Below are 23,745 nucleotides of genomic sequence, written 5' to 3'. Positions count from 1 at the left end.
TCTTCTATCTGTGTCTCTATCTGTGTGTGCGTGCCTGCCTGCCTGCCTTACCTGGAGGGACATGTAACATTAAAACGAAGGCTGGCTTTTGGAGGGCCTTTCAGGCTTGATGTTGTTTTTTTGCCCCTAACGTCGACTTCCAGGCAGCGCCACCACCGTTGCCTTCAGTGCAGCTAACCTTAACCCTAACCATTGCCTAATCCTAGTGCCTCCCAGGCAGCGCTGCCTGGAAGGAGACGTTTGGGGCTTAAAACACCAAGCGCCGCCCTTCAGGGCTCGACCTTGAGGACTCAACCTTGAGGACGTCCCCAGCTAGCAGGGCCGTTCCTACTTCCTGGTTCCTTTTGGGCGGCCCGATGCAAAAAACATGTTGTTTAAAAGGACGGCACTGTTGTTGCCAACTTGGCCTTTTGTTTGTGTTGTGACTGTTGCACCGCTAGTCTCTAAATTCATTTAAATAAAAAGGTTAATCATTGATCATCTAAGCTAGTCTATGACGTTTCACCTTGAATGATTTTTAACTGATAATTAGATTTTGAATTGGTTTAAATTGACAAAATAATTGTGATTTAGGATTTTTCTCCCTAATCAAGCAGTAAGAGGGTGAATGTGTTAACAGGTGGGATTGATTTAAGTATTTTCATCCCTCCACAGGGACAGGCTACACCTGCGAGTCATCTTAAAATAGACCAAATTCAAAAGTTGTCATCAAAACTTAATAACATCCCAGTAACATTTTCATTATGCAGCTGATGAATATTTAAGACCGGAAACGCAAAGAAATGTCCCATACGAAGTGGCTCAGGGACTTTCTTCCACTTCTGTCTGAACATCTAGCAAACAGTCATATGAGGATGTGTCTTTTTATGAACATAAACTGCACGTTGTGTAAAAACAAAGATTAAGAATCTGATTGTTTCTGCTTCTGATGTTTACTTGTCTGCTTCGATGATAAGAGAGGTGTTTTGGACTGAGAGGGGGGAGAGAGAAGATGGAGAGGGCAGTAGAAAGGGAGGAGAGTTATTGCAGGACACTGCCATTTGTCCTTGGTGTGTGCGTGTGTGCGTGTGTGTGTGTGTGTGTGTGGTCTATATTAAGAAGGAGGTGATCCACTTTTGGCCGAGGCTCGTGTGGTGTGACGCGATCCCTCCCTCCCTCTCTCCTCTCCGTCACCTCTCTCCCTCCTTCCCTCCCTCCCTCCCTCTGCTCTCTATCTCTCAGAGCAGTGTGGTGAGCTGCATGTGATGCTTACCGCACGCACATCAGAGCCTAAAGCTAACAGGCTATTTTGGCTAACAACAGACGTAGACTCACAGGGAAAAGAGCGAGGTGCGACGTCAGGAATGCTGGGATGGGAGTGTCTAAAGTCAGCCTTAGGAATAGGCTCGCAGGGATTTGGACTGGTTGAGTTTTAGCAGAAGGGATGATGATGGTGATGATGAGGTAAGATACAATTCATCCGACTTCTGTTGTGTGTTTTGTTTGTTTATGTAGGTACTAAACTTAAAATGGGGTCACAAAGGGATTTCTTACTTGCCTGAAGCCCTGGCTGACTTTGTTTGTGCCTTGTCATGCTTTCCTTGCAAAACGAGATGAAACTCTCCTTGTAGGGATGATGCTATGGGACTGACAAGACACCTTTTTTATCCCATTAACAAGGGTCTGCATTATTGCACTATTGTAATGTCTTTACTGCGGGCTTCGTCCCAATGTGCTCGTGTCTCCGCGCTTTTGTTGTTGTCAGTACACAACGGATCGATAAAGATCTTTGATCCCTAATCAATGAAATGTAGACGAGTGCTGCGTCGGCATTTTTTGAGGGGAGCGTAATTGAATGGCATTGAGAGAAAGCCGCTCAGTCATAGCCAGCCTTTCTGGAAGCAACAACTCACGTCTGTCCTGAATGCAAAAACCTTCATTCATCTGCACTAAATAATGTACTGGAGGGGAAGTCGAGCTGCCATTGACTGCACTTGCATACCCTTTTACTATTATCATTTGATATGAGTCATGTAAACAGATAATCCGAGTTAGGCCTTGTTCCAAATGTAGAAAGACATCTGGGATATGCCGATATTATTTAGGTTTTAGGAGCATTCTTCGGACATGTATACAGCGCTACAAATATCTCATAGAACGATCGTTGACAGCAAACTGACGTTTGAAGCAAACTAAATAAATAGATAGAAAGGGAAAGCAGTGATTGTTTTGCCTGAGAAAACTGTCCCCCCCCCCCCCCCTCCACATTGACAGCACCTGGATGACCCTATTTATCATGCTTTTATTAAAATATCTGAACCGTCTGAATGAAATTGTGAAGTGGTCCAGTACTGATGGGGAAAGCCACAGCTCGACCCAGAATCCCTGTATTTTAAACAGTTACAAAGCATAGCTGGAACTATTTTGGACAGTACAGGTCCACGGCCTTCTTTATATTTTTTTATTTGGTCTGTGGAAATATTTATTATTATTTTTTAGTAATGAGCAAGTCTACTGCTGTGTGTGTGTGTGTGTGTGTGTGTGTGGTGTGTGTGTGTGTGTGTGTGTGTGTGTGTGTGTGTGTGTGTGTGTGTGTGTGTGTGTGTGTGTGTGTGTGTGTGGTGTGTGTTGGTGTGTGTGTGTGTGGTGTGGTGTGTGTGGGTGTGTGTGTGTGTCTATACCTTTGGGTATTAATAAAGTGACCTTGATGTAAACAGCGCACAGGTTTTTAATCGCAGTTTGCGACATGCAGCCTCCAGTTACAGTCAGCTCTGTGTGTTGTACACAAACCAACGCAAAGCTGGGGTAGGGATGCATGCCCAGGAGAAAAGCCCACATTCCTGTTAGGAAGGAGAAACACAGCTACTTTAAACATTATGAAAGACCTGGATATCAACAGGCTTTGCACAAACGGTGCAACGTTGATTTTAAGGAGGGTGGTTGAGCAAATGATAGAGGGACAATAAGTCCGCCAATGGTGGAAAATGTGACGACAAATCCTTCTTTGTAAACTGCATATAAATTGAAAAGTTAGTGGTGAATTCACTTTAATTAGCCATGTAAATGGCTTAGTTTACAAAAAGTTTTAAAAAAGTACTCAAATGAAGCTTTTTTCATGTGTTTTTTATTGAAAACAATAAGTAAAGGGCTTCCTCCTCTTGCCTTCTTCATGCAATAATACTTATTTTCAGTAAACGCAACATTTAAAGTGTTGCTTTGCATAATTATTTGGGGAGAAACTTAAGTCTGTCGATTAAAGGCTGTAGGTGGGATTGCAAAGATCCAGGACTTAGCCAAAAAATGTCTCAGTCCCTCCCCCTTTCTGCTAAAGCCCAATGGGTTTTTGCAAATTACACTACAGGCTGTAGGTGGTGCCAGAATTTAAATTACTTGCTTCACGTAGTTTTACTCGAATGTAGGGTCAGTTTCAGCAAATATGACAGAAAGGTAGATTTATAAGGCTTACCTACTGCACCTTTAAATCAACTAATCGATTATTTGACAAAATCGTATGAGTGTTAGTCAACTAACAGTTTCTTTAATAGAGGGCAGCAGTAGAAATGTAGCTACAGGAATATCCTGCTGTATATTGTGTTGCACATAAGCAGTTCCCAAACACATATGAGTCATTACAGTGCTCACAAATCACTGCCACTGCCGTGTGGTCATTGCAACGTGACTGATGGACTGCGTAGAGCCTTTCCACCATCACCGCACACGCACACTCACACTCAAGCTCCACTTCAGCTTCTCAGTTATCTGATTTTGATATCTGAGCACAAAAGAATCATCCTTCTCATCAGTTGATTCAGATACCCCTTCATTTTTAGATTTGTATCAGAATTAGAGCCCGACCAATTTTTTATTTTTTTAAAAGCCGATACCAATACAAATATTTGGTTATTTAAAAATCTAATATGCCAATATATTGGCCAATATATATTTTTAAAAAATCCAGAAATGCATAACAAAACAAACAGATTTTCCTAACATTAGTTATTCGTAGTTATTATGAGTCCTCACTAAAATAATATGATAATAATTTTTTTTATTGTAACAGAACAGAGGAACGTTAAAATATATTAAAGTTCTGATGAATAAAAATACAAACTTAACAAACAAGCAAACTTAAGATCTGAAACTTAAAGTCCTTTTGACCAAAAACACATTAACAAAAAAAAATCGGTCGTGCCAACAGGGACATTGTGGAGCATCCTCTGGTGGACAGACTATGCAACGCCATCACTAACAGGGACGTTGTAGAGCGTCCTCTGGTGGACAGACTATGCAACGCCATCACTAACAGGGACGTTGTAGAGCGTCCTCTGGTGGACAGACTATGCAACGCCATCACTAACAGGGACGTTGTAGAGCGTCCTCTGGTGGACAGACTATGCAACGCCATCACTAACAGGGACGTTGTAGAGCGTCCTCTGGTGGACAGACTATGCAACGCCATCACTAACAGGGACGTTGTAGAGCGTCCTCTGGTGGACAGACTATGCAACTCCATCACTAACAGCGACGTTGTAGAGCGTCCTCTGGTGGACAGACTATGCAACGCCACCACTAACAGGGACGTTGTAGAGCGTCCTCTGGTGGACAGACTATGCAACGCCACCACTAACAGGGACGTTGTAGAGCGTCCTCTGGTGGACAGACTATGCAACGCCATCACTAACAGGGACGTTGTAGAGCGTCCTCTGGTGGACAGACTATGCAACGCCAACACTAACAGGGACGTTGTAGAGCGTCCTCTGGTGGACAGACTATGCAACGCCAACACTAACAGGGACGTTGTAGAGCGTCCTCTGGTGGACAGACTATGCAACGCCAACACTAACAGGGACGTTGTAGAGCGTCCTCTGGTGGACAGACTATGCAACGCCATCACTAACAGGGACGTTGTAGAGCGTCCTCTGGTGGACAGACTATGCAACGCCAACACTCATAACATGGTTGACAGTCTGTTTTTATTTAATTTTTCAAATATTCATTTATGATAATCATTTATTTGTCATTATAAATGATTCTGATAAATTAATAAAAAAAGAAAAAAAAAAAGATTGGTTATTGGCAGTTTTAAATGGCGATCCCGGGAAATGCGTAATATTGGTTTGCCGATATATCGGTCTGCCTCTAATAAGAATTCTCCAATGTCAAAGAAACTTTACCCTTGTGTCAGCGTTAATTTGAAGTATTGGCGACACAAAATGTGTCCCAACGGGACAACACAAACACCGTCATAGCTGTGAAAACGTGTATTTCAGATTGGAACCTGTTAATCTTTATTGATTATATTTTTGTTTCTATTTGCCTTTTTCCTCATTCCCTCAAAATGAATAAAGTTCCATTGTGTCTTATCAGCTACTATATCACATGTTCAAGTTGTTACGGCCAACGTGTTCATACACATCCATCAATTTAGCCCCGCTACCATTTTGCACAGTTGGCAATAAGTATACGATCAGCCTGTCTCAGCTGAACGCTAGTTTCTTTCCTGAAAGATTTGCACTTTAGTATATTGAGGCAGAAATTTCTTCTAACAACATAAACTAAACAATACCAAAAATCAACATCATTTAGCTCAAAGCACTGCTAATAAATGTGAATGTTTGAATGATAAACTGCTGTTCAGGAGATTATGTTTACCTTCTTAGTTTAGGAAGTCAGCATGCGTGCATCTGAACAGGCAGCGGTGGATTTTTGCTACAGCTGCACTTTTTTTCTTCTTCAATTGCCGACTTCTACTCTAGCATAGGGTCAGTTTTAGCAAATACAACAGACAGTTTTACCTACTGCACCTTTTAAGTGAAGTGTACTTCACTTGGGACTGATATCTGAGTTAAGAGTGGATTAGTTAATCTACTAATAACTAACTAATTTTAACACACCTCTATGACATGTTTGCCCTTGTAGCCCAGGCCCTGGAGCGGATGATGAGTCCTGCTGGTCCCAGTCCGAACCCCAACGTCCCGTCTGAGTACTGCAGCACCATCCCCCCCCTGCAGCAGGCTCGAGCCGCCGGCACGCTCAACTCCCCTCCGCCGACCGTCATGGTGCCTGTGTCCGTTCTCAAACACCCAAACAACGACAGTATGATTTCTCTTTAAATACTGTACATACTTTTACTGTTGTTTTCCTGAACTGTACCCTTGAAAAGACTTTCCGTTGTCGGTGTGTCGTCAGGTTGTCCTCGGGAACATAAGCGCGTGTGGTTCGCTGACGGCATCTTGCCCAACGGAGAAGTCGCAGACACCACCAAGCTGTCGGTGACGAGCCGCCGGAGCTCCCAGGAGTTCAGTGCCGTCTCTCCGGACCAAACGACAGTAAGACACAGATACTGTGCATCATCTACGCTACAGGGAAACACTGGATTCTTAGTTTAAGTTCTTTAGTTTATATCTCCTTTTTTAAGATTCATTTTTGGCATTTTAGGCCTTTTATTTGATAGGGCAGCTTAGATATGAAAGGGGGGAGAGAAGGGGAATGGCATGCAGCAAAGGGACGCATACAAAGGGCCTGTAAACAGGGCGACCGCTTTACCAGGTGAACTACCCCGACGCCCCTTTTAGCTCCTTTGTTATCTTGTTTTGAGTAAAAATTGGTTCTTTCCCTGGTGGTTAATAGGCTATGTGTTTGTTTTACTGAGCTCAGATAATAAATATTGAAGGAAGGGCTGCACCATATGAGAAAAATATGCAATAACGATATTACTTTGCACTAAAGAAACTGATGTTGAAGTGAAGTCAGTTCTGCTGTTTTCAGTATTCTGCTAAAATACAACAAACTGCTCGTTGAATTTAAAACAATCGAAAGGAAATATTTTCTAACATTCTTTTATTGAACAAATTTAACAATGAATTGAATGGCACGCCTAAAATAAAATGACATTTTACTGTGCTGTTTTCTACTAATATTCAGATACAGAGTGTCTTTTACGATGTGTTGCAGCCTTCTGCAATGTGTGTATATTGCTCCAGTTGAGAGCCCTAGTTTAAGTATAATGGGACCACAGTCACTGACTCTCTCATCTTTCAGCCTGGGTCAGAGGTCGGAGTCGGTGGCTCCTCGGCCCCGGAAGCTTCTGTTGCTGCGGAGGTGGTCCGACCTCCGGTGTCCGGACCCTGGGACTATGCCCTGCTCTCTGGAATCGGTACTTCAGTGAAGAGGGTTCCCAGCCTGCTGCCAGATAACGATGATGAGCTCCCTCCTCTGCTTATCACCACTGGAGAGGAGGAAGCGGGAGGTTTGTCTTTTATTTTAGTTTTGGTTATTTAGTAAGTTATCTCCTTTTCAGACATGCATGTCTTTTACGCGAATGTGTTTGCAGCTTAACATGTTGGTCTTAGTGATCCTGAGTTGCTTTTACGTAAAAAAGAAATATAGCAATCTAAATAACTAGGTCAGACCTATAATTTCTTTCTGAAACTTTCAACACAGCAGCATCACAACACACAGAGATTAAATGCACGTATTGTTTGCCTGATTAGGATCATCGCCTATACTTAAAGAAAATAAAATCTGGTTAATGAAGAAAATAAATATGTGAATGCAGCCATTCTTATATTGTTGGGGAGATTGTTTTCTCATGTCATCAGTCTGTAAAACATATTTCCCCTCAAGGTGTCCGATCAAAGGGTACAAAATGTACACCCACGGTAATAATCGTTCCCACTATTGTTTTGGATCTCATGCATGTAAGTGTAAATGTGCTCTGCTGTGTTTCCTCTGCAGATGTTCTGGTGGAGGAGAGCCCGGCCCCGTGCCAGATTCTGCACTTATTAGAGGAAGGTGGACCTCGACCGCTGACATTTGTTCTCAACGCCAACCTGCTGGTCAATGTCAAACTAGTTTCCTGTAAGTAGGTTAAATATATCTCGAATAAATCTGGATACTTTCAACATACATAGCACATACTATATACTCAGGGTCGCATATAAACGTTCTTAAAAAGTCTAAAAAAACTTCATAATCAATTAATTGAATCATTAAATTCGGTCAAGTATTGTGTTCCAGGTCTTAATTTTCCTACGTCCGTGTAACCCTGTCTCATTAAAAGTCTCCCGCAGCACTTTGAATGTTTTTTTTTTTTAGTCCTTGGTGTTGTAGTTCTCTCTTTTACTACTCCAAAAATTATTTTGTTGTATATGTACCAATTGGTATTACTCACTGTCGCTTTTATTCAATTTGAATACATGTATTTACTTTGCAAGTAATTGTATGACTCTGCATTTTGAGGGACTGCTTATTCTAGTGCCTCAATTACACTAGAATAAGCCTCATAGCTTTAGTGCATAACCTTTTGATATTAATGAACATGATTACATTCAAGCCGTTGCCAAATGAGTTGCTGCAAAGCAAATTAAGACCCTCAGCTCCACACAACTCTCTCTGGATTTCTCAGTCTGACTATGTTCAGGAGATTGTGGCGTCCGGTGACTTTCCCACACAGAAGCTCGAGTGAAGATAATGACCTCTTCTGAAGAGTCCATCTTGTTTTTTTATCCTCCGTGTCCTCCTTGGCTAATAGCAACTGTGTGAAGGAGGGGTGGGGGGGAGCGGTGCGCGATCACTGAAGGCTTGTATCATGTGGACGCGCCAACACTTTTGTTGTTATTACTTAGTATTCCTCATGGGGGCAACAGAAACTACGCACTGTAGCTTTAAATTTGACGTGGTAAAACCTGCAGAAACCCTGATACTGGATACAAATGAGAACGATGTGTGTCTTTGCATGTTTTCCCACAGCGTCCCTGTTGACTGTGTTTTTGTTTTGTCTATCAGACTCCTCTCGGCAGTGTTGGTGTTTTGGCTCAAACGGGCTGCAGGCTCTGGGACAAAGAGAGCTGGTGTTTTTGTTGGAGTGTTTACCAGAAGAAAAAACTCTTCCAAAAGACCTCTTCACACTCTATCTCAACATTTACCAAGAAGCCCAAAAAGGTAGAAACGACACGCGCGCACACACACACACACACACACACACACAGGCTACTTTTCTGCCTTTTACAAAAACAAAGACTACAGAGTTGTGATCTTCTGTTACAGGGAAGTTTGTGGAGGAGCTGGATAATGTGACATTCACAAGCAGTTTCTTGGGCAGTAAGGACCACGCTGGGATGCTCTTCTTCTCTCCAACCTGTCAGCCTCTAGATGGCCTCACGCTCCCACCTCAGCCTTTCATGTTTGGATTACTCGTCCAGAAGCTGGAGGTGCCCTGGGCCAAAGTCTTTCCACTCCGACTGCTCCTACGGCTTGGCGCCGAATACAATGGTGTGGAGCTTTCACTACTTCCCTGTTATCTTTGTCTTTAAACAAAAGGCCGATATAGTTTAACCTTCTAAGGACAAAAGACACACCGGCGATTCCAAGTAATGTTTAACAACACTCCTACTCAAAAAGCGATACAACATGTTATTTTAGACGTTTATATGCTATTTTATTCATATATTACGCTACTCTTGTAAACCCAAGACTTTTGTAAACTTATTTCAAGCACCAAAAACAATTTGAGTGTAGGTATGTTTTCATAAGAGATTTGAGAAATTTCAAAAGAAATTCAGCTTTAGTGCCAAATTATATCTCTATACATTGCTCTGGTACAAATTTGGCCGTCACTTTACAGAAAGCTGAGTTTGTTCTGAACATTTTGATATGATTCACATTTTGACTACATTTTTGACTAAACATTTGTTTATGCAAATACCCTAAAAAAGGAGAATTCAAGAAGATATGTAAAAAATGCCCTTAAACCACAGAGGGTTAATATTGTCTTGAGCTCACACCAAGACAATATATTGTTAGTAATATGTCAAATATTTTGATTATCTTTTTTTAAATGTTTTTATTGTCTATTCCATATATCTTAATTGATGACATGTATTGCTTTTCACGTCATTAATTCTCTGTGAACTCGGAGAAAGGTATTCATGTGTTTTACTTTCTGAAGCATTGACTACTGTAATTCACTCATAACAGTAAAACACGGTCACGTCTTCAAAATCATACAGAAAGCTCAGCCAGATTGTTGCCTGGATCACACAAAAGAGATCACATAACCCCCAATTTTAGCCTCCCTGCACTGGCTTCTAGTTTATGTTTTAATAGTTTATTTGAACATGTAAAAAAACATCAAACATTTTATAAAACATTTATACTCATGCATTCATGCATACATATGTAATTAAAATGACAGAGAAATAAGGTCATGTACTTCTTAACACAGTCTTCCAAACTTGAAAGTCATTCAAACAAAACAAAAGATTTTCCATGTTCAAAAGGAGTTGGAAGAAGTTGATAAACAACTTATTAGGTCCGACCCCCTTTCTCTACTTTTATCCTTTAGTAAATCTTATGCTTCAGTTATCTACACATTATTATTTACACATCGTAGACACAGATGCATACATACACAAACACATTTACACTTTCTTCTTCTTCCTATACCATTTATCCATAGCAGATTAAATAACACATCCATACTAGACTTAGTAAATAGACATATTAGTATGTAGATATATTAGCATATAGATATAGTTAGCTTCATGATGGGTTGATTACTAAGGTTTTACCATCTGAATGCAATCTCCGATTGTACAACAAACTCTGTCAGTTTCAACAATCCCCCGATCTAGACTTAGAACTAGAGGAGACTGTGATTTGACTGTCCGACTGTCAGAGACCTAGACCTCTAAAACAGTCTTCCTGTTGTCACTAAAAAAAATTTTAATTGCCAAAAAACTCAATTTTATAAACTTGCCTTTTTTTATAAGTTTGTTGTTGCGTGGTTGTTGTTTTGTTTTCTCTCTCTTACTTCTGTGTAAATTTATTACAATTTGTTCCTTTTTTAATGGGATTGGAGGGATAGCACTTTGTATTTTTTGTGAAGCACATTGTACTTTGAAAAGTGCTTTGTGAGTAAAGGTATTATTTATGTTGTGGTAATAAACTAAATAGCTTTTCTTTCTCAGTTTATCCCACTACGCTGACAAGTGTCCGTTTTCGGGACTCTGTGTATCGAGAGACGGGACACACCATAATGAATCTGCTGGCTGTAAGTACTAAAGCACAAGCAAACCGTTGCATATGCACATTATTGACATAGTTCAGTGTTCCTAAACTGTCTTTATCCACAGGACCTGAGGAACTACCAGTACAGTCTGTCAGTTGTGGAGGGTTTGAGGATCCACATGGAGATGGGTCACAGCTACATCGACATCCCTAAATGTAGCTTCAATGAGGTGAGAGAGCTATAAACGAATACATTTACATTTAAGGACATTTAGGTAAGACATACTTTTCTGTCTCCCCTAGGGCTGGGTGATATGGAGAAAATCAAATATCATATTATTTTTGACCAAATACTTCGATATCGATACGATAATGTAGTGTTGACTATTGATGCTTTAACTAAATAGTTACAGAATGAGATTTTTGATAAATAATCACCAGTAGTGTGGATATAATGACTAAGTGGGTAAAGGTAAATAATAGAACAGTTACAATAGTCTGGTAAGTTCAAAAAATGACATCACTGTACTGTAATGCACCCTTTAAAACCAGGAAAAGACGACACTTATGCCATATTACGATATCCAAAATCTAAGCCGATATCTAGTCTCCCCCATGAGAAATTTTAAGTAATAACAACAAAACTGTCAGTGCGTCCACATGATACAAGCAACGGCTTGAATGTAACGGACGTTTATTAATATCAAAGTTACTCAGTAAAGCTTTACTTACCTATGGTTTTCAATGCAGGATTTTTACTTGAAGTGGAGTATTGTGTGCGGTGGGATTAGTACTTTTACTTAAACAGGTCATAAAATGCTGCAAACGCACAGCTCTGCAAATGTGTTTTCTGTGGTTAACAGATGCAGAAGGTGGTGAACGCGTCCAACGAGCACGTCATCAGCATCGGAGCCCGTTTCAGCTCGGAGGCCGACTCTCACCTGGTGTGTTTCCAGAACGAGGAGGGAAGCTATCAGACGCAGGCCAACAGCAAGCCTGGGGAGACCCGCACAGGTGAGAGCCACCGGTAGTCCTGCCTACTCCTCCGTCAGATCAAAGTGAAGAAGAAGAGTGAGCTAAAAAAAAAAAAAAACACCCATCACAAATATCCACATTATGTTGTGGTTACCATTGTCTTGATTCTGTTTTTTATATATAGTATATAATACATAGAGATGAGCCGGATACTCGGCTGAAACGAGTATCCGATACGGACAAAGCCCTTTGGCGAATACAAGTATTATACGAGTAATACGAGTCAATATCTGTGCTCGGTTTGAATAAAAATCCTCATTGGGTAGCTGACCGTGTGACTGCGTTCTGTGATAGGCTAGTCCCAGCGCCCCTCCCCTACACTATTCTGTGATAGGCTAGTCCCAGCGCCCCTCCCCTACACTATTCTGTGATAGGCTAGTCCCAGCGCCCCTCCCCTACACTATTCTGTGATATTATATATTCTGTTGCCATCTGAAGCTCAATGCTGATGCTGTCATGTAAATAGTTTTCTAATCAGCAATAAATATAACCATTTCTGATCAACTCATATCAATTCCATGCTTAAAATAACATACCGGTTAAAGCCCCGCCCATTTCAAGACAACCCGACCCACTTCCGGGTTAAATCATGTCCACTTCCGGGTTAGGCCCCCCGCCCAGTCCGAGTACAGACAATTCATATGGTTAACAGATACAGATAATGCTGTACTCGTGTGTGTGTGTGTGTGTGGTGTGTGTGTGTGTTATATATATATATGTGTAATATATAATGTTATATATATAATATATATATATGTATTATATATATATTATGTGTGTATATATATATGTATATATGTGTATATATGTATATATATATGTGTATATATATTATGTATATATATGTGTATATATTATTATATATATGTTGTATATATATATTATATATATATATATATATATATATAATATTATAATATATGTGTGTGTGTATATATATATAATATATATATATATATATATATCCGGTGCTCTGTGTTTGTTAGTGTACAGTTTGTGGTTTCAAGGGCTAATGTCAGCTTCATTCAAATCAGATTTAAGTAATCTACTGTGTTGTGATTTTTTTTCAAAATCAAGTGTGGTTCAAACGGGCGAAGGCCTCGTAGGCTACATTGCATGCATTGTTTGGGAGAGCCTACTGGATTTGTGTTTGTTGTTCAAAATCAAAGTGTGGTACAAGGAACGTCCCGAGCACATTGAGTCTGTCTGCGCGACGCCCTAGAGCAGAACTTTTCTCTGGGCAGATGGGTGATGGTTCAAAGCCCTCCAGAGAAAGTCACTGCGCGCCGCCTGAGGGAGTCAAACAGGACTTCCCAATTACCCTGCGGCAGAACATTAGCACAGCTCGAGTAAACCACTGTCCGCTGGTGCGAAAGTACAAGTCACACCAGTCCTACTTCACACAATGTTTACACACTGCGTCTTCTTTAGCACCACACTCTACTGCTACATCCATCGGCAGTGGCGAATTAACTAAGTACATTGCACTAGATCTGTACTTAAACTACAATATGAGTACTTGTACTTTACTTGAGTCTTTCTTTTTATGTCACTTCTACTTCTACTGCACTACATTAATCTGGCAGTTTTAGTTACTAAGATTAATACTAAGATTTGTACTTTATAAAATACAATGTTCAATTATATATTAAACTACTCAACATTATATGCTACTTCAAGTCCAGCTGAAATGATTAGACCATTGACCCTCATGTTGTCCTCGTTTTTTTTTTGTCACAAAAATGGGCCGTCGAAATAAGAGCTGAAAATGTCAACATTAAAAATGTCAAACTTGGGAAAAAGCACCAAAAACATTGAAAAATTGACAAATGTGGGGGGGGGGGGGGGAGCGATAATGATGATGAAAAAACGTCACCAAAACTTAGGGTTAAAAACTTAGTTGATTGACAGAACTGTTTGGATTGTTTCTAGTTTATTAAATGTGATGATGTTTCTGCATTTGGTACTTTTAAGTACATTTTAAATGCAGGACTTTTACTTTTATTCTACTTGTGTCTAGTACTAATCAAATGTTTTTGCTCCTTTTTAATTCACTTTGTTTTCTTGCTTTTACACAACAAATAGAGGTGTAGACAGAAGTCAAAGAAGATTTAAAAACCAAAATGCATTATTAGAGGTCAAACCGCAAGGTAGCGTGCAGAGACACAGTCGTGCAGCGCAGGGACACGTCATACACGTCATGTTGCTTCTGGCTTCGGTTGTGCCTTCACAGAACAGCAGCAACCAGGTGAAAGGTGAAATAATGTAATTTAACGTTTGAGCGCTTCCTCCTGAGTTGACAGTTTTTACTGTGGATCGTGTGTGGGCAGTTTAAGGATCTGTTTCTTTTCAATCATTTTGTTGAACACTTTTTATCGTTTAAAAAAAGGCAACATTTAAAACACTTGTGTACAAACTGTACAAAGACTTTCCCAAAATGCAACACACACACACACACACACAGGCTATAAAACTGTTTCCCCGACGGGTTTTTCTGGCTGAGCAGGGGTTTTGGGGAAACACAAAGAGGGACTTTTGTATTCATAAGTGAACCCTGTTCTGTAAAGTTAAATAGGAGTTTTGAAAGCCAGGTCCAGTTTTGTGTAGGAAGGGAAGTGGTTGAAAAATTTTATAACTGTAAAATGTTTGACTTCCGGTTTTCGTTCCAAACCCCTCCTAAAAGGGGCCGGAGGGGGGGTCTGGTACTCCCAACAGCTTAAGGGATGGGAAAAAACCATGTTCGGGGTTTATTGGCTTTTCTTAAAACCAATCACAATGTTTTGGGCGGGGGCTAAGCCCCGGGGAGGAAAAACAGAGGTAGTTTAGAAGGAATTGTTTTGGGGGAATGTGTAGTTAAAAAAGTTGTTTTTAGTCGTGCAACAGACTTATCGTCCACTAGCTGTTGGATTTACCCTGCAGAGATCTGACAGCGTTAAATAGTCCAAAAATGCACAAATCCCCACAAAATCCCAAAGGGAAGGATTTCGGCCCAAATAATGAATCCGCGGTTTTCTGCAGCAACGGATCAACCCAGAAGTGGAAAAGTCAAGCAAGGCCCACTTGAGGGCGTGTTTAAGACAAAACGTTCAGTATAATGTGATTCAAATTTTAAAAGTTTAGTCATCGTAATGTGATTTTCTCCCTTTAATGATCCTCTGCAGCAGAGCCAGCGGGGTCGATGGCAGACCTCTGGACGGAGTCCGCAGTGTGAGGATGCAGCAGGACACGGAGTTTGAGTCGGACGGACGCACCATCAGATGCACAGAGGTGAATTTAATCTATATGATTCTCTGCACACATTTCATGCTCTGGATAACAGTCCGAAGGTTGGTAACAGTCCCTTATTGCACCGTGGGTCGGAGAGAAACGTATTTTCATTTGCTCTGTAAGTCGGGCACGTATTGCAGAATTGACAATAGAGTTGACTTGACTAGACCTGCAACTATTCCAGATTTTGCTGTGCAATTAATTGTCTGAGATATAATTGAGATTGAAAAATATAATTGTCTCTTCTAGTCAAATACATTTGGATACATCTTCTGGTTATATAATCCCTGTCATGAGACCAAGATAATATTATAACACAAATACACAGCCTGTATGACGTAAACAACGCCTCTTTATTATTATTAAACAGTTCCAGCTGTATGTTTGTCATTTTTGTTGCTATAAACGTGTTTGAAGTGCCAACAACTTACAATTGAAATGATAATAAAAACATGTAGTCCGACCAATAATCACTTATATAATTACAATTTGGCATATTTAAACAAAATCAACAATAACCAGTCATGCGCCTTAAGACCTTAGCTGATGTTAGCAATTAATTGTAGTTAAACAAAGAAACTGTGGTTATGTAAAACCATTTGACAACTATGTATATATTATTATACTTGGATGGCCCTTTTTATTTGTCTGTGTGTGTGTGTGTGTGGTGTGTGTGTGTGTGTGTGTGTGTGTATATATATATTATATATATATATATAAATAACCTGTGCTATCTGGGCGCCCGTGATATATTTTTAAAGTGCCATTTTTAACTGAGATTTTCTTTCAACCAACACAGTAAAATCACAGAGCGTCTTTCGCGAAATGTTTATTGCGCCAGTTGATTTGCGATGTCGAAAACGAACCGATAAATTGTGCAGCCCCTAGTTCTGAGTACATTTACTGGTGTCAACAGAAAGGAGTGTTTGCGTGTCTCCTGCAGGTCTTCTTCCAGCCCCGGGCCCCGGACTGCAGCGTGGTGCCGGTGCTGTCGTCCTGCAGCGGGTTCCAGAAGGAGATGGCTCTGGCCGCCTGCAGCGCTCTGACGCCGCACCTCGCTGTCCTCGCGTCCAGCGGCATCAACTCGCTCTCGCTTCGCATCTCTACACAGGCTGACATGGTACAAAAACAATAGGGGAGTTTGGGAGATATGTTACATAATAAAGAATACATTAGTGAGAATTTGCCACCGCCATTGAAACCACTGGCAAGGTTTTTTTTAGTGTCTAATTTATAGACAAAAAAACTAACAGAATTTTAAGAAAGGAAATATTGTTACACCTATTTTCCTATTTGAATACAATAATACAACAGCCCACCTTGCAAACCTGTGAGCTCATAAAAACACACTTCATTCAAACTCAAAACCAAAAATAGTTTTTTTTTTAAATTTAAGATATTTTTATTTTATTTCATGGATCCAGGATAATGTGCATCCTGATAAAGTTCCCTTGGCCTTTGGAATTAAAATAACCACACACACACACACACACCACACACACACACACACACACACACACACACACACACACACACACACACACACACACACACACACACACACACCACATCACTCATCATCATCATCATCATCACATACCCTTCACCATACCTAGAGATAGGCATGGTTTTATTTCTAATTGCTTGTTTGATTTGCATTGAGAGATGATTTTATGGAAAGTTCCCCCAATTAGCTAATAATAACAGTATTTAGGCAGCTTTATTAGTATAGCACGTTTCAGCAACAAGGCAATTCAAAGTGCTTTACGCAAAATCAGTTCAACAGATAAAACACAAGTATAAACATTAAAAAATGAAAACATTAAGACACTACACATTCACACTTTTTCTTTAAAGTGTTACCCTTCGAGTATTTCTCTGTATTACACAACCTTTATACTTATTCCTTTTCCTCAAAAAAATTCATAAAACACAGGTGTCATAAGCATTTAAAACCGATAAAACACATAAATAGACAGTTTAAAAAAAAAAAAGACTACCTTCACCCTAATTAGTCCGTGTTAGTGCTCCTTTGGTGATCCCCCTCAGTGTCTCTACCCTTCACGACTCTATTTTTAGAGACGTTACCTTTCGTCTCCTTGGACTCTTCTTCACACTAATTAAGCCGATCTAGCGCTGCCTTTCGTGGCAGCGTGGCTACTTAACGACCGTCTTTGCGCGATTTTCAGATCTTTCGACACTACACATTCACCCTTTTCCTTTAAAGTGCTACCCTTCGAGTCTGTCTTTCTTTGTCTTTCTCTGTATTTAGAATAACGTCTGCTCTGTTGAGAACCAGTCGGCGTGCTGAGTGTTTCCCCGTGTGTTCGTTCCCAGGTGGAGTACCAGGCCGGCTCCGGAGGCAGGCTCCTCCCCCAGCGCTACATGAACGAGCTGGACGGCGCTCTGATCCCCGTCATCCATGGAGGTAGCGCGAGTGTACCACAGACAGCCATGGACATGGAGTTCATCTTCTACATCACACACACCATCTAACGCACATGCACACACACATAATGGTGGTTGACCACATTGAGAGAAAAGCGGTTGATCGTGGCGGGACATGCTGATGCAACGGCTCGTTTTTTGGGGGGGTTTTTTGTGGCACGTGAGGACACGCAGCCGCCGGCACTACGTTCCCACTCTGAGGTTGAGGATGTGTTTCTCTGGAGGGATGCAAACCGAAGCGTTGTGCGTTTGTGTGTTTTCGTGCTCACCAAAGCTGCTTTAACACAAGAAGCCAAACACTAACCAAGGATTACCACGGCGACGTGACCAAATACAACCAAACTATTCAAACCATTTTTTTCTTCTTCTGCTCTGCCTTCCAAGGCTCCCCGCTGGCCCCCCCCCCCCCCACCCCGTCAGCTCGGAGCACCTCAGTGAATGTTTCCCACGGACGCTTCTAGCGAAATGTCTCTCATTTGGATGTATTTATTATATTTTAATACGGGCTTATTGAATGAAATGATCATATTAAAGCAAGGGACATTACTGACTGCGCTGTTCCGTACTTTAGAGGTGGTACATGGGATCAGGTGCTGGCTCAGTTCTTAAAATGTACATCACAGGGATGAAAAGAAATCTCATTTCCTCTCAAGGTTTAATACACTTTCATTTCATATGCTGGTTATGACGACACGGCACAGGAAAACACCGGGCCTCGTGCAAGAACATTTTCTTTTCATAAACTTCTGAGTATTGTCCAGGCAAAGTAGCGTTTAACAACTAATTGTAAAATAATGTTTTGCAGTTTAGATCATTTCTATGAGGTGTACAGAAACACACTAAAAGTCCTAAGAAATCCTAGTTGAGGAAATATGTTAAATTCTCATTAATCCGAGATGTGTCCGATAAGGCAGGGCAACAAGACACCCCAATGGGGCTATTTTGTTCCTTTAATCTTATCAAAATGAAACTTTACACAATGAAAGTACCCATGAAAGGTAAAATATTTTATGTTTTATGTTTCTTTGAAAATGAATTTTAATATGCAAACAAGCTATACACTAATCAAATAGGCCCAAAATACACCCATATAGGCTAATTTTTTTTCTTTACTCCTACCAGAATAAAACTTCACATAGTATCATGCATACATCATGTTTTTTTTTTTTTATCCTCGGTGTCCTCCTTGGCTACTAGCAATTGCGTGGGGTGGGGGGGGGGGGGGGGGATTACGGAAGGCTTGTATCATGTCAACGCACCGACAGTTTTGTTGTCATTACTTCAAATTCAATATTGGGGGCGACAGAAACTACACACTGTAGCTTTAAAGCCAGACTGCAGTTATTAGTATCAAATGAAACTGGACAATTTAAGGAATCCATATCCTGTTAAATAACGCTCCGAAGTTTGGGGAAATTGTGGCGAGGGAAAGGAAACTTCCACAGATGTGTGGCTTTTAGTATACAGTACTTCTCTGCATTAACCCCTCTGCACTAAAGAAAAGCACTTATCTCTTCTCTGTCTCTGTGTAACTGCTTTGAAGTCAATTCTTAACATCAGCATTACAATTTTTAATATTGCACCAGATCAGAAGGTTCCTTGTAGAATTTACAGAATTACTTCTCTCAAAATCCCTTTTTATATCCTAGCAAAATTAGTATTGTAACTGAAATATCCCTAATAAAATTGCTATTGCATCTGAAATCAGTGGCGCTTCCCTGCCCTGAATCTGACGTCGATGAAGTTTTTGTTTCAAGTCACAATCCGCACAAACTAGTCTCTGGTCAACCCGATGAACGTCACAAGATGTTATAGTTTTAGTCGTAATCAACGCTCCAAAATTGCTATAAAATGCTACGCGTTCTGCTCCTTTTTCAGTTTAATTTGACAAAAATTGTCCCCAAAGAGTAAAAAAAAAAAAAAAACTTTAATCACCCCGACACATTTAGAAGTGTCATAAGCGGTATTAAGGGATCTGAAACTGACAGAAATAAAGAAGGAAAGAATCTGGCTAATGACGTGGAGATGGGAATGTTATGGTCACATGACTCAAATCATCAACGCCAGCTGAACACAATTTGCAACAGAACGTAAACTCCTCGCCATCGCGTCATTAACGTGGCTAAAATGTCGTGTGTGGAGGTTGTTTCTAAACTAGAAAGTGAAAACAGTCCAACGTCCACCTTCAATATCTGCAACAGGATCGTTTTTTGAGCGTGGCAGCAGCAGTGGAGCTCCGTTCAGTGAGATAGGGACCTGGTCTCTGCAGATATTTTTAAGATCTGATTGGGGGCCAAAACAGCTGATCTAGACATCTCTGAGGCGAGTTGCCATGACAGTCAGGGAGATGGATGAGAGTCTATTGCACGTGTCATTTAACTGTTAGTGTGTGTGTGTGTGTGTGTGTTCACCTGGACAGAAAAGTTGTTAATTAGTTCATTTTGATCATGTTAAAAGATAAATGAGAACATGTACATTTCAGCACAAGCGAGAAAACCCAACAAACCACAAAATACTCAAAATAATCAGCAAACAAATGTTATAAAACTATTGTAAATGAAGAAGGAAGTTTTTTTAAACCTTAGAGTAAATTGACAGCCGGGACAGTGGAGATGAAGTGAAAAGACACTACAGTAGGGTGACCAGACGTCCCCGGTTTTCGGGGACAGTCCCCGGTTTTGGTGACCTGTCCCCAGCTGGATCTGTCCCCGGAAATGTCCCCGGTTTTCACTGTGACTGACAGACCCGAAAGTGGAATGAAAGAAAGAAAACGCGGACCAAACGGAGCCGATCGAGCAGCGCTGCTCAGAGCTCCGAGATGTTCTAGAAAGCCGTGTTTTACGATGCTAAAATCACTGATTATTTACATGGAGTCTGGTGGCTTTAGCCAACGCAATTTCGCGGACTTTTATGTTTTTAAAAAAAGGATCTTAATCTTTAACAGAAAGGTCGAGCTCCTTAGAAATCCTGTCCATAATGATGTTGTCTGTTGGGGGGAAACAGCTCTAGGTCTAGTGTCCCCGTTTTAAGTTTTACAAAAATAAAAACATGACGTGTTTTTGGAGGTATATTTGCTTCTGAGCTGAAAATGTCCCCGGATTTTATCTAAGAAATCTGGTCACCTTACACTACAGGTGAATAGGGAAAATATTTTAACTAATAGATATCACCATGCAACCTCCCCAGTGGGTTACTGACATTAAAGGACAATTCCGGCCTAAAATGAACCCAGGGGTTAATAACGCACACGTACCGAGCCGACCGTCCTGTGGGATCTGTTTTCATGCCAATTTAAATATGTCTGTAGCTTGACACAAGCTAGCGTAAACTGCTGATTACCTTATAACGCTGGTATTCAGGGCGTGGAAGAAGTAAAAATATATCGCTATTTCTATTTCACTAAAACGTTGGAAATACTAGCCGCATCATGGGAGCGCTGTAACTGTTAATAATCCCGCGTGGTGGTCGCGACGCTAGTTGCAGTCTTCTTCTGAACAGAGGTGGCGCTAATGAGCAAAGGCTACCGACATTGCTCTTTCTACGGACTAGAAGAAGAAGAAGAAGAAGAAGAAAAAGGTAAATAACGGCAGAACTGGCAGCTGCGTTGCCGTCAATGCTTTGATTTGATTGGATGAGCTACTTGGTCGGATCGAGGCTTTCATTCACCATAGAAGAAGTCATCTTACCCCAGTAAAACCAATGGGGGCATAAGTATACACCCCCCCCCCATTTTGACGGGAAGACAACACGAGGGTTAATGATGTTGGTTCACTGCTAGCTTAGCTTCAAGTTAGCATCCAACACAACAAAGGCTGTTAATTGAATGGCGTTTTGAGCTAACGTTAGCAACCAAACAACCACAGATAGCTACAACGTTTGTTAAATGATTCCCATCTTCTGTTATGGTTTGTAATTAGAAAAGTTTATTATTTCATGGATTTCACACATCTCAGTATGACATGTGATGCTGTAAACCGTTTAAATCTGAGCATGCGTGACTCAAATCGGCGCTCGACAAAATCCATTTTCTCCACGTTTTTATGAATGAAATGTTGCATAAATCGGGCTGTGAGTGATATCTGACCAAAGCCCTGTGTGAAAAGCTTCAGGATATTTTTTTATTTTTTTTATTTTAATTTGTTTAGTAATCCCCAGTGGGGGAAATTACAATTTACACTCTGTAATGTAGACGGGAATGAAAGTGGAGAGTTTGGTGTTTAAGTTAAACCGAAGTGGAGATTTCTGACATGGAGTTGTAAAATTGAGACGACGCTACAGGGGAACAGGGTCGATATTTAACAAGATATCACCGTGAAACTTCCCCACTTACTGACATTAAGACAATTGTCATCTGCATCGCAATTTTTTTTTTTTTCTCAAATGTAACATTTAGCAATGCTAGCTTTTGGTGAATTTAGGAGAAATCACAACACAAATAAGAGAAAAATGTGTATTTTGGATGGGTTTTTTCACACCAGTCTGAAAGAAGACATGTTACTGAAGCAAAATAGCTCAAAAACATGGACAAAATTGTTTAAAACAAGTGATATTTTGGACTCGTAGCAACATTTGACAGATATCACCGTGAAACTGACACTTTATAACGGGGTGTGTTGTGTGTTGTGTGTGTGTGTGTGTTGTGTGTGTGTGGTGTGTGTGGTGTGTGTGTGTGTGTGCGTGTGGTGTGCGTGTGTGTGCGTTTGTGTGCGGGTTTCTTGCACGAGGCCCGTTGTGGTCCGTGACTGTGTGTCGTGTTTGACGAGATGGTGTGTGTCGCTTTAAGAGTGTCAAGCGGCCCATCTTGAACTTCCTTTTCATTCACACAATGACGTGAATGTGACCGTGTGAGCATCTCGTCCTGGATGAATCTCAACGTTTTTGCTGTAATTCTCATTTTCCTTCTGCCAGGATTCTTCTTCTATGCTTTTTTTGTCAAAAATTCCCCCCCTTTTTTTGATTGCGCTGCGGGTTACTTTTAGAACGGGCTTTTCCTCTTCCATTGTTCCATTTTTTCCCGTTTGTTTAAAACCCAAATATTTTTTTCCTTTAAAAATTTTTTTTGCAATGTCCGTTTTAGTTTTTTGAATCAGATCAGGTTTGCACAGCTGGTGAGATTTTCACACTGGTTTGGGTCTTTTGGCATTTTTAAATCATTCGACCTTTTTTTTTTTTTTTTTATACATTTGATTCAGAAGTACGATTTAAATGTACAACTTTGGAAAACTTTTAAAGAACAGTTAACATTTTGCGAAAAAACTATTATCCCGTGTTTTTTTTTTCAAAAACTTTGGAGGGATTTATGTCACTCTCATCTTCGGGTTAAAGAAAAGCTACAGCCCGCAGGGGGTTTGCTGCTTAGCTAAAAACAAAAACAAATAAAAGGGAATATCGCCAGAGCAAGACCCCTTCCTGCTGTCTGCATGTGTAGCAATGGAAACTCTTCTCTCTTCACTCTACCTCCTCCCCCTCTCTCTCTCTCTTTACACTTTTTCTCTTTCTCTCTCCCTTCTCACACCTCTTTTTTCTCTCTTTTTTTTCCCTCTCTCTCCCCCTCTCTCCTTCTTTCTCCTTTTCTCTCCTCACACCTTTCTCCTCTCCTCTCCTCTCCTCTCTTCCCCCTTCCCCCCCTTCGATTCTTCTTTTGATTTTGGTTTTTCTTTTCTGACCCGCTTTAATTATTTTTTGGTTTTTAAAATATTTTATTTTTGAAAAATTTCCCCCCCCTCAGCCCCCCTTTTCTTTGGCGGGTTTCCCCCCCCCATTTTCCCCCCTGTTTGGGTTTCCCCCGCTTATTTTTTCCGCCTTGGCTTTCCCTGCTCATTCCCCCTGCCTTTTGGGGTTTCCCCCCCCTTCATTCCCCCCCCTGGCGTTTCCCCCTATTCCCCGGGTTGGCGTTTCCCCCCTTCCCTTCCCCCGGGTTCCTTTTCTTTTTGGCTTCCCCCTTCATTCCCCCCTTTTGGGGTTCCCCCTCCATTCCCCCGCTCTTGGGGTTTTTTTTCCCTTCTT

At 40.9% G+C, this 23,745-nt stretch overlaps 1 protein-coding gene across 1 annotated transcript in view; it reads left to right on the top strand.

The window, feature by feature from the left end:
* LOC116704718 (zinc finger FYVE domain-containing protein 16) overlaps positions 1 to 18,289 on the top strand; it is a 30,689-nt gene extending 12,400 nt beyond the window's left edge. The window contains exons 5-16 of the mRNA XM_032540331.1: positions 5,899 to 6,075; positions 6,169 to 6,308; positions 7,021 to 7,228; positions 7,717 to 7,839; positions 8,767 to 8,922; positions 9,028 to 9,252; positions 10,950 to 11,032; positions 11,115 to 11,219; positions 11,853 to 12,016; positions 15,159 to 15,291; positions 16,235 to 16,411; positions 17,629 to 18,289. Coding sequence (XP_032396222.1) covers positions 5,899 to 6,075; positions 6,169 to 6,308; positions 7,021 to 7,228; positions 7,717 to 7,839; positions 8,767 to 8,922; positions 9,028 to 9,252; positions 10,950 to 11,032; positions 11,115 to 11,219; positions 11,853 to 12,016; positions 15,159 to 15,291; positions 16,235 to 16,411; positions 17,629 to 17,787 — 1,850 coding nt within the window. The 3' untranslated portion in view covers positions 17,788 to 18,289. The remainder of the gene's footprint in view (positions 1 to 5,898; positions 6,076 to 6,168; positions 6,309 to 7,020; positions 7,229 to 7,716; positions 7,840 to 8,766; positions 8,923 to 9,027; positions 9,253 to 10,949; positions 11,033 to 11,114; positions 11,220 to 11,852; positions 12,017 to 15,158; positions 15,292 to 16,234; positions 16,412 to 17,628) is intronic.
* Positions 18,290 to 23,745: the final 5,456 nt, after the last annotated feature.

Source organism: Etheostoma spectabile, chromosome 16, assembly GCF_008692095.1.
Source record: "Etheostoma spectabile isolate EspeVRDwgs_2016 chromosome 16, UIUC_Espe_1.0, whole genome shotgun sequence".
Lineage (NCBI taxonomy): Eukaryota > Metazoa > Chordata > Actinopteri > Perciformes > Percidae > Etheostoma > Etheostoma spectabile.
This window is presented reverse-complemented; position numbering and strand designations above follow the sequence as displayed.